The 16,086-nt window shown below is 39.2% G+C and overlaps 2 protein-coding genes across 16 annotated transcripts in view; one reads left to right on the forward strand and one right to left on the reverse strand.

Moving 5' to 3' along the window:
• RELCH (RAB11 binding and LisH domain, coiled-coil and HEAT repeat containing) overlaps positions 1-10,394 on the reverse strand; it is a 107,889-nt gene extending 97,495 nt beyond the window's left edge. For all 9 annotated transcript variants that reach the window (XR_014302869.1, XR_014302870.1, XR_014302871.1 and 6 more), the window contains exon 1: positions 9,607-10,394. Coding sequence is in view for 6 of the 9 variants with exons in the window: in XM_082699372.1 (XP_082555498.1) it covers positions 9,607-10,135 (529 nt within the window). In the remaining 3 variants the exon portion in view is untranslated. The remainder of the gene's footprint in view (positions 1-9,606) is intronic.
• A 166-nt stretch (positions 10,395-10,560) lies between these two features.
• The window catches only part of PIGN (phosphatidylinositol glycan anchor biosynthesis class N), a 103,293-nt gene continuing 97,767 nt past the window's right edge, over positions 10,561-16,086 (forward strand). For 5 of the 7 annotated variants that reach the window (XR_014302872.1, XM_082699377.1, XM_082699383.1 and 2 more), the window contains exons 1-2: positions 10,573-10,758; positions 12,958-13,107. The gene's annotated coding sequence lies outside the window, so the exon portion shown is untranslated. Of the gene's footprint in view, positions 10,759-12,957; positions 13,108-16,086 lie in introns of all 7 variants that reach the window. The other 2 variants (XM_082699381.1, XM_082699378.1) reach the window with 1 other exon arrangement.

Genomic DNA, 16,086 nt, shown 5'->3' on the forward strand with positions numbered 1-16,086 from the left:
GAGATAGTCCAATCCCCTCATTTTTACAGATAAGAATACAGAGTTATGTATTCATTCAGTATTTACTAACCCTTAGTGGGAAATAAAAATCCGGTAAGATTTGGTCCTTGCCTTAAATAAGCTTATAAACCACTGGAATTAATTCATGTACACAGATAACAACGATACAATTAGACCATTGTATGTTAAAGGTTTAAATAAAGGAATCTGAGAGTAAGCCAGGAGTAGAAATCCAGTCTCTCAGCTTGCGGTCTGCTGTTCTCTCCTCTTTGTCAGAAGATTCCACAATGAACTAGACTTCCAAAAGACTGAAAATTAGGAAGAGATTTAAATGCTGAAATTTTATAACAAACAATTTACTTAAGCTAAAATTTCTACAGCATGGGATGATTTTACCATAAGAACTGTCAGGCAAAGAGAAGGATTATTAAAAACCATTATCAATAATTGTATTTTTAACATGTCTAGAATACTTATTCTGTGCCAGACACTTTCTATGGATAACTTTATTTAACCTCATAACGACCCCTGCAAGAGGAGAGGAGTCACTGGCATCTGCTTTTTTTAAGATTATTTGAGAGAGAGAGCATGAACACATACATGTGGGCATGGGGGCAGCACAGGGCAGCAGGGGGGTTGTGTGGTTGGGAATCCTCAGATAGACTCCCTGCTGAGCACAGAGCCCAACCCAGGGTTTGATCCCAGGACCCTGAGATCATGACTGGAGCAGAAATCAAGAGTCCTACACTCAAATGACTGAGCCCCCCAGGTGCCCTGCCATCTGCTTTCTACAGGAGAAGAAACAGAGTATGCAGAGTGCTGCAATTAGAAAGTAGCAGAGTAGAAATGCAAAGTTGAGCTCTCTGATTTGGAGGCCTGAGCTCTAAACCATTAAGTTTCTTCAATAATACCTAAGAGTATGTAGGTTCAGATCTCCTAGATTCCAGGTAAGTTAGGCTTGATACTGTGAATGGCTTCAGAAAGAGCAGACTTGACTCAGCTTTGCTCAGACAGAGTTGAGGGAATAGGCCATAGAGGAAAAGGCTAATTTTCACAAGGAATATTCTAAACTCATATATTTACAGGAAATGACTACCTACCTACAGATCATTTCTTTAACACAGCTTCAACATTTACTCAAAGCTTTTTTGCAGGCACAATGTTAGGCACTGTGCATTAGGGGGAAAAAAGGTCATTAGAAAGACATGTAAATTCACAAGTCTCTATATAATTAATTTCCATAAGTGGAACAGATTTTTAAAAATGCCACAAGTTAGAGGATTCAGAGCTCACTATGGGCTGGAGAAGCTTCAGGGAGAGGAAGGAACATAAACTGGACCTTCCTTTAAGGATACATAAAATGTGGGGGGGGGGGGGAGGACAACAGGGAATAAGCATTCTCAGAGAAGGAAAAAGGTATGAAGTCACAAAAATATAAAGCATGTTTAAGGGACATTGAGTAAACAGTGTAAGTATACTAAAAGTTTTGTGTATGGACAACATGGCTGAAAAGGCAAGAAGAAACAACATTTTAGAAAGAACTTTATTATACATATCCATGATAAAATATTTTATAGTCACTTTTATCATACTATGCAAAAACTGGCAAGAAGTTAAAATTTCTAAACAGGTTTAAAAATTCTTTTTTTCTGTATGTAATATATGATTTTGCTAATAAGAGTTGGAAAAAGTTGCTTTAGACAGGAGGAAGCAATTTTAAAAGGTTTTAGCTGGAATGACATGAATAAATAGCTTTTAAAATCAAATAAGAACAAGAATGGAAGAAGAGATTAAAAGCACATGAACCAGTTAATAAGGTTAAAACTGATGGTCCAGATGTGAGCTAAATTAAATGCCTTAATTAAGGCAGCACACAAGCAAAGAACTGATAGAGGGTCAGAAATAACACAGAAAATATGATGACACTACTTTGAGTGAGCAATCTTATCTACCTACAACAGGACCAACTGGTTGCCAAAACAAATGAACATCATTTCTGATTGCTGGGAATTTTTGAAATACTGGGTGGGAAAATCCGGAAGAAAGCTACACCCATGATTGCCAACTGTGGGCTCCTCCTTGAGGCTTTAGTTAGTCATGCTCCATGACTACACCAGAAACTCAGATGTAACCATGCAGCAAAACTGCAAGGCGGAAAAAGAGAATACAAAAAGAGAATACAAACAGCCTTGTAAGATTATTTCATTCAGAAGAACAATTAGTGACTACATCTGGCTCTAATTTGAGGCTCAGCTGATCCTGGTCTATGGCCAAAATATCCTACAATCACATGTAAGACATGCATGTCCTGAGTCAGATTAAGTTAAGTGCTGTGTAACAAGGACATCTTGAATTAAGTGAAGCTTTAGGCAGACCATTCACCTCTGTCTTAGTGTGGTGCTACAGTTTGTCACTTTGACGGTTCTTTAAATTGTTAGTTTTAGCCTACCTGACCTGCCTTCTGCATTAAGGAGAATGGCGGATTATACGCTAACATGGCCTAAGAATTCTTGATGAACTTTTTTTTTTTTTAAGATTTTATTTATTTATCAGAGAGAGAGGGAGAGAGAGCGAGCACAGGCAGACAGAATGGCAGGCAGAGGCAGAGGGAGAAGCAGGCTCTTTGCCGAGAAAGGAGCCAGATGTGGACTTGATCCCAGGATGCTGGAATCATGACCTGAGCCAAAGGCAGCTGCTTAACCAAATGAGCCACCCAGGCGTCCTTTGATGAGCTATTTTAAAGGTGACATAAAACAGCAGCAGTGGTGGGGCACCTGGGTGGCTCAGTGGGTTAAGCCACTGCCTTCGGCTCAGGTCATGATCTCAGGGTCTTGGGATCGAGTCCCGCATCGGGCTCTCTGCTCAGCAGGGAGCCTGCTTCCCTTCCTCTCTCTCTGCCTGCCTCTCCATCTACTTGTGATTTCTCTCTGTCAAATAAATAAATAAAATCTTAAAAAAAAAAAAAAAAAACCAGCAGCAGTGGTGTAACGGAAAGAATGCAGACTTTGAAGTTAGTGATCTGGGCTGGAATCTGAGTCCTGCCACTAAAGACATGATTTGTGGTAAAATAGAAAAGGGCATAAAAGAAAGGTAAGCCCATGTGCTTACCTCCCAATCAGCAATCCTCCTCTGGGGCATCAATCATTGTTTAGACTCTTCTGTATGTAACTTTTAAATTACACTAGGCATATGGAAATTTCTCCCTTTTTGTACATCAACGGAAACATACATACTGGCTGCATGCTAAATTATTCAAGTTATAATATATCTTGGTGATCATTCCACATCAGCACATATAGACTATTCTGTTTTAATTAACTAATCCTTTACTGTTGCATATTTAGGTTGTTTTCAATTTTTTTTTTTAAGATTTATTCATTTATTTATTTAAAAGGGAGAGAAAGCATGCAAGTGAGCAGGGGAGGAGCAGAGGGAGAAGGAAACCAGCAGACTCCCTGCTGAGGAAGAAACCCAACATGGGGCTCGATCTCTGAGATCATAACTTGAGTCAAAATCAAGAGTGGAGGGGCACCTGGGTGGCTCAGTGGGTTAAAGCCTCTGCCTTCAGCGCAGGTCATGATCCCAGTGTCCTGGGATTGAGCCCTGCGTCAGGCTCTCTGCTGGCATAGGGGTTCCTGGATGGCTCAGTAGGTTAAGTGTCAGGCTCTTGATTTTGGCTCACCTCATGATCTTAGGGTCATAAGACTGAGACCCCGTGGGGTTCCATGTTGGGTGTGGAGCCTGCTTGAGATTCTCTCTCTCCCTCTCCCTCTGCCCCATTCCTGCTGCTTGTATATACCCATCTGCTCTCAAATGAATAAATAAATAAAAGTTTTCTTCATTAATCCTTATATTTGTAAGATATATAATTTGCAATCAAAAAATGATTTTTTACAGTTAATTTTTGCAAATTTAATTAATACATGATATTCAATATAAGGTAACCAAAAAGGTAGACAAATTCCAGACAAAAATGAAGAAATAACTTACCATTAAAAAAAATAAAACTAAAGCAAATTCCCAAAAATCAAAGGGAGCACTGTGTTCAAAATATGGACAAACAGCAAAACACTATTTACTTAAATATTAATAAATATATTTCTAGTATAAATAATTTACAAACCATAATTTATCCTCAAATCTCATAGTACTTATAGATCAAAGCCAGTAAAATCAATAGGATATTAACATATAAGACCTTTCTCAACTGATATTTGTGGTTTTTTTATTATAGATTTATGTATTTCATAAAGAGAGAGAGAGCTGAGGCAGGGAGGGGCAGAGGGAGGAGAAACTTCAGCAGACTCCACGCTCAGCAGGGAGTCCCATGCAGTGCTCCGTCTCAGGACCCTGAGATCAGAACACTGGGATCACGACCTGAGCAGAAATGACTAGTCCCACGCTTATTTGACTGTGCCACCCAGGCACCCCTCAAATGATATTCGTAATTTAAACATAAAATTACATTTTTAGACCAAGACAAATGTTTTTCATCATAAGATCATGGGTGAGAGAGGCACAGTTAAAAGCCACAGTTAAAAGTGTTGGTCTTGTCTCTTCTCCAAGAACATAAGCTCAAGGACCTGCACTAAACATCACTAAATTAACCAAACTTCCTTTTTAATCTAAAAATACCAAACAAAATGAAAATTACACAAATTGACAAGATTTTTTTCAATGAAGTTTTTTAAAAAGCAAATAAGCATATATTCTGAAGATCACTAACTTTCCTTCTGACAAATAGTATAATTTTAATTTTTGACAGAAATAAGGTCTGTTTTCCTTGATTAATAGTCTTATCTTGGTTCCTCTCAGCAAAAATACCACAATGGTTTGAAACATCACACTTCATTTTTCCAAGTACCCATATGGAATCACTTTATTTAGCACAGAGCCAGATAATGGGAAACCATTCCCAGATGTTTTAAATATGGCAAAATATAAAATAAATATTATCTTTTCTTTACACTCACTTCTTTTTCCTTTTCCTCACATAAGACAAAGTGTCTAAATAGGGCCAAATAATAAAGTAACTATTCAAAATTTCACTTTCTCCAGAAGGGCAATTTCATTACCACAATCAACAGTAATTCTATATCTGAATGCTTACACTACTATCTGTGTGACAGACGACTATTACACAGTTCTGTCATGTGTTGGTCTTGTCTCTTCTCCAAGAACATAAGCTCAAGGACCTGCACTAAACATCACTTGGATTCCTACAATCCTGATTACATAATTTAATATATTGATCAACATAAAGTACTGAATACCAACTACATTCAAGTCACTATGCTAGCCAGTGACAATATCTGATTAAATTTTTATCAGAATTAATAATAATGTTGAAAGTACTAGACAGATATAGGCAAGAAAAATGGCAAGTTATGCAACAGATAAATTTGGGAATGTACAGGATCCAGAAAATAGTAGAAAGTCTCATTCAGCCAAAAGCAGTGAACCCCAAAATATCAGAGATATTTTATTGACGTTTTCTTTCTCAGAAGCCAGAGGAAGCACTAAACTCAAATTCAATCCAATAAGGGCAGAACCACTTTGTAAAGTGGAAGAGATGGGAATGCTGGAAGTGGTAAATCTTGACACGTTAGCATTGGTGATACTGAAAAAAGAACACTGAGAACAATGAGATGTGTAAACTTTGTGAGTTCTGAGAAAAGACAGGTAGGATCATGAAACAGAAAATTTTAAAAAGAAGGAAAATGACTCAAGAAGGCTGTAGGGTCACAAATGAAATTATCACATCCATTCATAAATGACTGCCTCCTAACAAGCTACCTTATATATAAAAACTTGAAGACATGGTAAATACAGATTAAAAGAAATCCATCACTGAAAGTTATTAAGTTAGTTGTTTTGCCCATTTGATCACCTACTGTCTGTACTATAAAAAAAAAAAGCTGAGCTCATCTATGAAATTACAGTCCAATTTTAATTAGTTCTCTAAGACTTCAAGAGGAACCAGCATTACTCGGAGAAAGCACAATCTGTTCAGTGTTAATCAATGACATTGCCTCAATTTTTATCTTGCAATCTAACAGAAAAGCAAAATAATTACTAAATGGAAATTTATTCTGGCCCATTTGGCAAAAATACAGAGGAAAAAATAAATATATATATATATATATATAATGTGTGTGTAGAAAGATATAATTAGTTCACCAAATAGATCTAGTAGAAATCTCACAAAGATGCTACAATTTAACGAACACTGAAACTTCCTTAGATCATTTGCTAGAAGTAAATTTTTTAGTTAATACAAATCTATGGGCCACCTGGGTGGCTGAGTCTGTTGACCGACCAACTCTTGATTTTGGCTTATGTCTTGATCTCAAGCCCCACATTTGGGCTCCACGCTCAATTCCTGAGGTCTGCTTGAGAGTCTCTCTCTCCCTCTCCCTCTGCCTCCCCTCCCCCACCCTACTCACACTCCCATGTGCTCCCTCTAAATAAATAAATAAGTAAATAAAATCATAAAAAAAAATTCTTCTACTGAAAATACCAAACTTATAAAGCTATAATTCTTTTACCATTTGAGTGTTTTATAAATATGGATTACTCTTCCACCCAAGGAAAAAAGTTAAATACAGTATGAAGACTTCTTAAAGTATTTTAATAGCACAACCATACTATTTACCTAAGTCAACAGACTTTCAGTAAATAATTCAGTAAGCTTTTTTTCTTTTTTTTTTAAATGATTCAGTAAATCTTGCAAAATTAAATTGTTTTTAGACATCAGTGAAAGAAAGAAACTACTTTTGGTTATATATATTTTTTTAAGTATTATGAAGTTTCAGATCAAACACATTATCAATCAAAATATATACAAAAAGAAATAAAAATAATTTAATATTTTAGATAATTGGTACTCTCAATCTTAACACTGTTTATAATGAACTATGATGCTCTTATTGAGTATTATAAAACCATAATCCAATTAGTAGCAATCAACATGCTACACTTGAATATAGGGGACATTTAAAAGGAGGCAGTAGCTCAATCCTAGAGAAACATCCTCTGAACTCCTAAAATATAATTTGTGCAATCAGGGGCTTAGTCAAAATCTTTAAGACATGGTACTAAGCACAGACTTACAGACTTATATTAATATTTATCTATTTTCTAACTGGATTAAGACACAGGCACCAATATTTTGAAATATACAATGCATTTGTATTTAAGCTGTACTAAAGTTTGTGCTATGTGTGCACATTTATAGAAAGAGTATTTAAAAAATATTTCTTCTTTTTATAACTTTAACTAAAATACAGTCTTTCTATCACAAAACTAAATTAAAAGCTAAAACCCTAAGACTTCTAGAAGAAAACTTCTGCAAACTGGGATTGGCAAATATTTTTATGTAGGACACAAAACCTGAATCACTAAAGAAAAAAAACTGATTAACTGAACTTGAAAAAATGTAGAAAACAAACAAACAAAAATGTAGAAAACAACACAGCAAACCATACTGGGAAAAATATCTGCAAAACACTATAAAGTTTTTCAAAACTCATCAAACTTTATCTTGAAACAGGTGCATTTTATGTATGCAATCTTACATCAAAGTTGATGATAAAAATTATAGTGCCTACCAATATAAAGCTATATGAAAGTTTAGTCCAATGTTTACTTTTTAAAATATACGCATGAAAAAGATAGGTCAGGCATATATCATTGGCAAGACTACAGATAACTTATTTTTTTCTCTTTTTCTCATTTTTGTTCATTGAATATGCTACTTGAGTCTAAATTATACACTTCATCTTAGCCAAAAGGCCAAGAAGCAATAGAGTCTAAATTATAAATGTTAAGTATCTCTCTCTCTCTCTTTTTTTTTTAAAGATGTATTTATTTCAGAGAGAAAGAGAGAACACACACACATATAGGGGAGAGAACAGAGTGAGAGAGAATCCCAAGCAGACTCCCCGCTGAGCAGGGAACCCTATGCAGCGCAGACTTCACCACCAGCAATAACCACCCCAGCCTAAACCAAGAATCTGATCGATCCCCAGTCAATTGACCCACCTAGGTGCTCCATAACGATTTTTATATACAAAAGTTTTAATAAGAAATTTTCAGTATGAACAGTGATATCAAACTGTAATAAGGAGGCACAGAAATTATTGCAAATCGAATGAAATCATGAAGTAAGAAATAACCTATTTCATTTTATTAACATGGTAGAAAACCATAGCAGATGCAATTATGTTCAACAATACTCCAGGGGCTGCACAAAGTGTGAGGAATATGAGGATATCCCTCAAGAAGTGACCATTTAATGGAGAAAAATGATACTGTCAACAAATCAAAATACAAAATAATTAAAGACTATAGTTTACATATGAAAGCACAATGAAACAAGCAACTAAGGGAAAAAGAGAGAGAAAGATGCAACTAACTAATCATGGGGAGTGTGGGAAGCATTTACAAAGGTGACATTTAGGCCACCCAGCAATGAGAAAAATCTCTTCCTGAAATGATTATCCTACATACCTAGTAAGGAACTTACACCTACTGAGAAAATTCCGTATCAAAGAGGGAAATCTGCCTAGGATTTACCAGGACAGAAAATGTACTCTTTGCACTTGCATTACATCTAGATTTGGCAAGAGAAGTCTCTGACACCATTCAAAAGTAAAAAGACAAAATAATCAATTAGAATACAATTTAAATAGTGTACATGTAACCTTTGTTAGTAAATTCCAGTTGGCCTCATCTGAGAACATTAAAACTTCTCATAGCATTAGTAAGGGAAAATCCAAGATGCCTCCCAAAACTGAATCTGGGAATCCAGAATACATCCCTAATTAGTACGTTTTCAAGCCCAAAGAAACGCTTATAAATATATGATGGGTGGGGTAAGCAATTACTCTGTACTGCTAAGAATGATTATAACGCGGTAAAAAAGTAAATTCCCAACTTACGCGGAGGAAAAAAAAAAAAGACTGCGAGGTAGTGGGACCACAAGATAGACTACAGGCAGAACCTGTCCACCCTACTCCTTGTATTTTCTGTCATTTTGGAAACTTCTTGCAGTTAAGGCGTCGAAGTGGAATTAAAAAGACTTTACTTAAACACAACACATTTGGGGCAGCAGAAAACCCAGTTTTTGAGTGGGAAAGTCATTCCAAAGTAAAGGGACTCTGGGGGATCTGACTGTGCGTAAGGAACATTCCCTGTTCTTTTCCCCCCTCTTGACTTTGAGTCAAGGAATTACTGCAAGCAATTTAAGAAACACTATTTCCTGGTAGAGGTGATTTAGGAGATGGGAGGAAAAAGAAAAATGATTAAAGCGATAAGCCAGGTTGCAAGGGAGACTTGTGCAGTCCCTAACGCCAGCGAACTGGAAACTGGTATTTTTTTTTGATACCGAAGCCAACGGAGGAACCAGGAGCAAGTCGAAGTCCAGCCAAAGGTGGGCGGCGCACAGAGAACAATCGGTGCCAGATCCTTTTGCTTCCACCGCGAAGACTCCCACCCCCCTCCAACTCTCTCTAAAAGGTTCCTAACACTCACTACCCGCCCAGAAACACCTCCTCCCGGACAATCCCGACCATCCTGCGGGAGTGACAGGCTGCGTTCACTTACTGAGCTGTCCCCCGCCAGACGTCGTACTCGGTTCCCGACCTCCTCCGCCTCCAACGCCGGCTGCTCCAGGGATCCCCGGCGCCCCCATCCCCGGCGGGGTCCCACTCTGCCTTTCGAAGTTGCCTGGATTGGAGAAGTAGTCGCGCAGCCGAGGCAGTTCGCGGCCGCTCTCTAACAGCTCGGTGTGCAGCTCCAGGGCGGTCAGCAAGTACTGATCGCGCAACAGCTGAGCCGCGATCGCATCAATTGACAGTCGGGCAGGGGTCTCCCCGCAGCCCCCCAATGCCACCGCAGCCGCCGACACCTCCCCAGGGAGCCCTGGCCGCGCACTGCTCCCTAAGGCCACGGGATCTTGGGGCGATAGCGAGTCCGCAGAGCCGGGATCTAGGCCGCTCCCGGAACCCAGCCGAAGTCCTGCCCGCCGCTCCTCGGTCGCCGCTACCTCGTCGTCGTCCTCGTCCGAATCGCTGAGGAATGGATTCACACCGCCGCCACCACTGCCACTACCTCCAGGCGCCATTGCCGCCATCTTATCCTGTCAGGACTGTGGGCGCCTCCCTAACTGGCTTTGACAGGCCGCAGCCTGGATTCCCCCTAAGCCTCAGCGGGCACTGCGCACCTCCACAATCCTGGCCTGGCCACGTCCCACCTCCCCACCCGGAGACCAGAGTAGGCTCGGAGGCAGAAGGTCCGGATGCAGTAGCACCCGCTACCTCAGCCACTGCTGCACCAGCAGCGGGGCTCTGCAGGCGTCTTCCTGGTCTCAGTCTCGCGAGAAAGGGTGCGAGTCCTGCCCCTCTCCCCGCCCAAGCCCTGCCTCAGCCCCGCCCGTTCTCAACCCCAGAGAGCGAAGATTGAAAGCCCCGCTCCCCGCTCAAAGGCAAAACCCCGCCCCCACTTCTGTTTGATTGGCCGGAGGTGGAGCGAGAGGCTGGAATTACGGGCGGCTGGCTCTAGAATTATCGCGAGAGCAGGCTCCCGGCAGGTAGGTTTCGGGGGGCGTTCCGTAGTTGAGAGGCAGTTATGACGGTGGCTTAGGAACGTTCTTTCCCCTTTCCTTTCAGGGGTCAAAGGGAAACTCTGCGGGAGAGCTGGATTCTGCCTTTGCGCCGAGGAGGCCTCCTTCTCGAGATAACGCCGGAAAAGCCCCAGGTAAAGCCCGGGGACCAGAGCGCAGAGGTGCGGTGGCACCAAAACTGGCCTCACGCCCGCGGGCGCGCTGCTTCCCGGGCGCTCTTCACTTGTTCCTGTTGTTTGCAGCCGGTGGGTGGTACTGTCTTCGCACGTGTAGCAGGTGTCCAGGGCAGCACGTGTAGCAGGTGTCCAGGGCAGCACGTGTAGCAGGTGTCCAGGGCAGTACTTAGAATTTGACTTCCTTTCTCTTCCCTTCCCAGTCCAGTGCCCGATCGCTCGGGAGGCCTGGCGACGGCACCGGCTGCTTGAACTTCTGGAAGACGGCCTTCTAGCCGCCGAGTTCGCGCTGTGAAAGGGCGGGGCGTGCTGGGCTGCGGGAGGTGGAGGAAGGCACCGGACAGAACTCGGGAGTTTTAGATTTCGTTGGGTTTGTGGATAGATACCCTGAACGAGCCCTTAGCATTTAAAACACGGTTTGCACAACAAGGGACCTTGAAAGTGCTAAATGCATTCTCATCAGTAGAGAAGTAATGCAAACTTAAGCCTAGAGACGTTCAGCGACCTGGTCAGGTCAACTCCATTATAAGTATTCAAAGGAATTTTTAAAATCAGTTTTCTTCTTGGGTGGCACAGTGGGTTAAAACCTCTGCCTTCGGCTCAGGTCCTAATCCCAGAGTCCTGGGATCGGGTCCCGCATCGGGCTCTCCGCTCCGTCTCTCTCCGCCTGTCTCTCTGCCTACTTGTGATCTCTCTCTCTCTCTCTCTCTCTCTCTCTGTCAAATAAATAAATAAATAATCTTTTTTAAAAAATTAAAAAATAAAATAAAATCAGTTTTTTTATGTGCAAAGCCATTCTTCTCGCACTAGTCTTCCAGGCTTTCTGGCTTGACCATTTAGGCTAGAATGAAGGTATTGACTGTGGAACATACTTATTTTAAAGCTGAGATGCTTTGCACAGTTTTAATTTTCTTTATCAAATGTTAGCACTAAATTTTGGAAGTTCCACCTTTATCTTTTAGGTCATTCCTTGACTACAGTACAAGGCGGTAAAGGGGATGTTAGTTTCTAGTCAAACGGTATTGGAATGCTAGTCCTAAGATCTATTTTCTTCACACATAAATTGCCGCTTTTGCAAGGTTTTAAATTTCCTTTCTTTCCGTATAGCCCCCTGTAAGCACCAAAATAAATAGGTAGCAGTAATTTTGTTATCGGGTGAGTTACATGTTACACTGAGGTAGTAAAGTATCTCCTTTAGCTCTGTGGAAAAATAAAAACAGAGCATTCTTATATAACCATAGGTCAGGTTATTGGCTTACATGTGAAAGTATGCCAGCGGTTAAGTGTAGGCTTTAATTTCAGTTTACCCAGGCTCAGAAAACTGAAATTTTCATTAGAATGAGTCTTTGGGTTTTTTCTTCTGTTTTTGCTGGAAACTTTTTTTTTTAAACATTGTTAGTACTAAGAATTCAAAATATTTTTTTTATAGAACATGAGCTCCTAATGTTTGAATTCTAAGTATTTTTCTATGCTATATATATGGAAGAAAAACATGAAAAAAGAATCCCCAATCTTAGAAAAATAGTATCAAGATAGCCAATGCTATATCCTGTTATTGTTTGTTAGCAAAAAGGATTGCTTATACTTATTGTAGTTGAGTTTGCCAGAGAGATTGAAAATGGAATCAATTTCTGGAATGGAGGAATGGGAGGGAATAGTGAATGGCATGGAAAGGGCACGGTTGGAAATGTATTATTTATATACAATCTTTCCATCTCTGTAATGGAATTTTTAGAAATCCCCTGCCCTTAGGGTCATTGAAGAAGATAGTCCTTGTCTGGCAGAAGTGCCTAGAGTTCCTATTCCAATTCTGCCAATTATTTGCTGTAACACCTTAAGTTACTTAACTTCTCTTAGTCTCATTTAACATTTATCTGCCAGGGGGATTAATGAAAGTGCACAGCATTAGAAATGTGCTTGTCACAGTACATGGTACCCTACACCATAAATGTTATTATAGTCCGTTACAGGTAGTGCAATATTAGTATATATTGAAAGTATTAAGAGGTTTTTAAAAATAAAACAAGAAAAATTTCAACCATTCAGCCACTAAACCTGGAAAAAGCAATTAAGTCAGTAGGGTACAAAGGGAGTATCTTTAATTTAGGGTCCGATTTCTAAAATGTAATTTGAAAATATATTTAAAATATGTTTTCTCAGAGAGCTATAAGAAGTTGGACAACGAAGTGCTTCTATGATTGACTTCCTATATAAATCAGTAGTTTCCTGATTCTACTACGTATCCTATAATCATGGACTTGTTTATATGACCTTCCCAGCCCGTAAAAGATCAACTGGCCAGTTTTCTCAGTAAGTACTTTTCTTTTCCACAGTACATAGAAGTGTACTTATCAATAAAAGTTCTTAAGAAGTAGCACATATTCAGGTCATGATCTCAGGGTCCTGGGATTGAGTCCTGCATCCAGCTTTCTGCTCAGCAGGGCAGCTGCTTCCTTCTCTCTCTCTGCCTACTTGTGATCTCTCTCTGTCAAATAAATAAATAAAATCTTAAAAAAAAAAAAAAAGAAGAAGAAGTAGCATATACTAGAATGTTAATAATTGCTAATCTCTGTTTATAATAATTTATTAATATGGTTGGGAAATTTTCTCCTTTTCTCCTTTCTCCTTTCTCCTTAAAAAACTCCTTAGTCTTTGCAGCTAAATTTGAATAATGAGGATAGTCATTGAACTTTGTATTTGAGCAATAAAATGTTAAAGATTTTTTATGCTTGTAAACACTTCAAATATTTTAAAGATTTTATTTATTTATTTGATAGAGATCACAAGTAGGCAGAGAGGCAGGCAGAGAGAGAGAAAGAGCACGGAGGAAGCAGGCTCCCCACTGAGCAGAGAGCCTGATGTGGGACTCAATACCAGAACCCTGGGATCATGACCCAAGCCGAATCGAAGGCAGAGGCTTTAACCCACTGAGCCACCCAGGCACCCCAACTTCAAATATTTTAGGGCTTAAAAACTAATTTATGGTTTTAACGGCCTTAAAATAATCACAGGTAACATTTTAAATGCAAGGTTTTGGTTAATTTGAAATTTTAGAAATATGTAATTTTTAAATTGTTTTTCAATGCCTGTAAACATTCCACACGTATAAGCTAAATAACTTTTATTGGTACATAGATATATATGTTTTAAAATTTTTAGTAGTTATTCATTTGTTTTGAGAGGTTTCCAAACAATTCAACCATGACAAAGTTTTCTTCAGTAAATCTGAATAAAATGTGGTTCTCTTTAAAGAGCAATGTTAATAAAATTACTTAATACACATGTGCTTGGCAATAATAAAATAATTAGTATGCAAAGTATGATATTTTGGAATCAGTTCAATTTTATGTATAGTAAATGACTCAAGCATATAAGTTTGATTTTTGTTTTGTTTTTTAAGTATCCTGAATCTTCACAATTCGTTTGTTCTGGGGAAGTAAAAAGAAAAACAAGGCAGCCTCTAGTGGCTAAAGTGCATATTACATGTACCTTTGAAATGATAATCCTAAATAATTTCTGCAGCACATGTCTGAGTCCTTACTAAGCCCATAGGACTGTGATGAGTGCTGGAGGAGCTCTGTCTTGCTGTCATGGAATTACAGTTAAGTGATAGAGACAGACATTAATCCAAATGGTGAAAACCGAAATATGTATTTATGAACTTGAAGTAAAGGCTCTGGTTTTGGGTTCGGACTGCATAGTTTCTGAGGAAGTGATGCTTGAAAGTGCAAGGAGGTGTTGTGAGACAATGGAGTGAGAGAGGCTAGAGGGTGGGTTGGAAGTGCAATTTATGCAGAGGTCTGAATAACAGTAGGAAGCATGGGCTCCTGACATAAAAAGGACCAACATGGTGCGATGCCATAAAGCAAAGAGGAGGGCCATGGGACCAGGCTAGAAAGGGAGGGAAAGACCAGTCCATGTAACGCCTTCTGTGTTGTATTAAGGACTCTACTTTTGATTATGTTGGGGGAGAGGCACTAAAGGGTTTTACCAAGGGAATGAGGTGTTCCTATTTGCATTCTGAAAAAAGCAAAATAAAAAAGTAATATGTGGTTATACAACTAACGAATGGGTTATAAAGAATGACTGACTGCTAAGTTTTCTGATTGGTATACCTGAGTAGAAGGTGGTGCCATCTCCAGAGACTGTGAACACTGGAGAGTTAGGAGGTTTACTACCTAAACACAGTTCATGGGGAATATCATGAGTTTGGTTTTAAACATACTCACTCAGTTTGTATCTCAGGTGGATGTGTTAAGGTTGGAATTACATATATGGATTTGGAGCTATCTGTTAAGACTTTCACATATAAGTGCTAGCTGACACCAGGGGTAGGGTCAAAAAAGCCTAGACAGTGGGGTGCCTTGCTGGCTCAGTTGGGGGAGCATGCAACTCTTGATCTCATGGTGGTGAGTTTGAGCCCCATGTTGGGTGTCTAGATTTCTTAAAAATGAAGTGTTGGGGCTCCTGGGTGGCTCAATGGGTTAAAGCCTCTGCCTTCGGCTCAGGTCATGATCCCAGGGTCCTGGGACCGAGCCCTACATTGGGCTCTCTGCTCAGTAGGAGCCTGCATCCCCCCCCTCTCTCTGCCTACCTCTCTGCCTACTGTGACCTCTGTCTGACAAATAAATAAATAAATAAAATCTTAAAAAAAATGAAGTCTTAAAAAAAGTCTGGACAAAAAGTACAAGAGTGAGAATAAAAGAAACCCTAGTACCAAATTTTGAGTAATTCTAAAATTCATTGACCAGATAAAGACCCCTCAATATTGGACAGAGAAGTAGGAGAAAAACTGGAGCAATGTTCACAAAAGCTAAGAAATGATGCTGTTTAAGAAAGAAGTCATGGTTAAGGAAGACAAATTGAATGGAAGATAGAAGACTAAAAAAAAGCCACCATTTTTTTAAATATTGGCTACATTACATTAGTGGAAGTTTTTTCTCTGATGTAGTAGAAAACAAAGGATTGAATTTTAGAGGATCAGGGAAAAAGAGATCATATTATTTTTGAGAATTTTGGCTGTGTTGGGGAGAAAAGGGCAGCCAATACCTTTAAAAACATTTTTTATTAATCCTTTATTTTTAAGATACATTTTTGGCATAGGTGTGGCTTGACTTGTTTTCCATATAGTATAATGTTTCCCTGAACAAAAACTATATCTGTTCCTCTTGTTACATATTGTTTCCAACTTTTATGATACAAAGAGCAAAAGACAAGAATTGCATTTAAAGGTTTTTTTTTTTTTTTTTTTTTTTTTTGCCTGTATTTGTATTTGATATAGAATTTATC

The sequence above is a fragment of the Mustela nivalis genome, assembly GCF_964662115.1.
Source record: "Mustela nivalis genome assembly, chromosome: 14".
In the NCBI taxonomy this organism is placed as follows: domain Eukaryota; kingdom Metazoa; phylum Chordata; class Mammalia; order Carnivora; family Mustelidae; genus Mustela; species Mustela nivalis.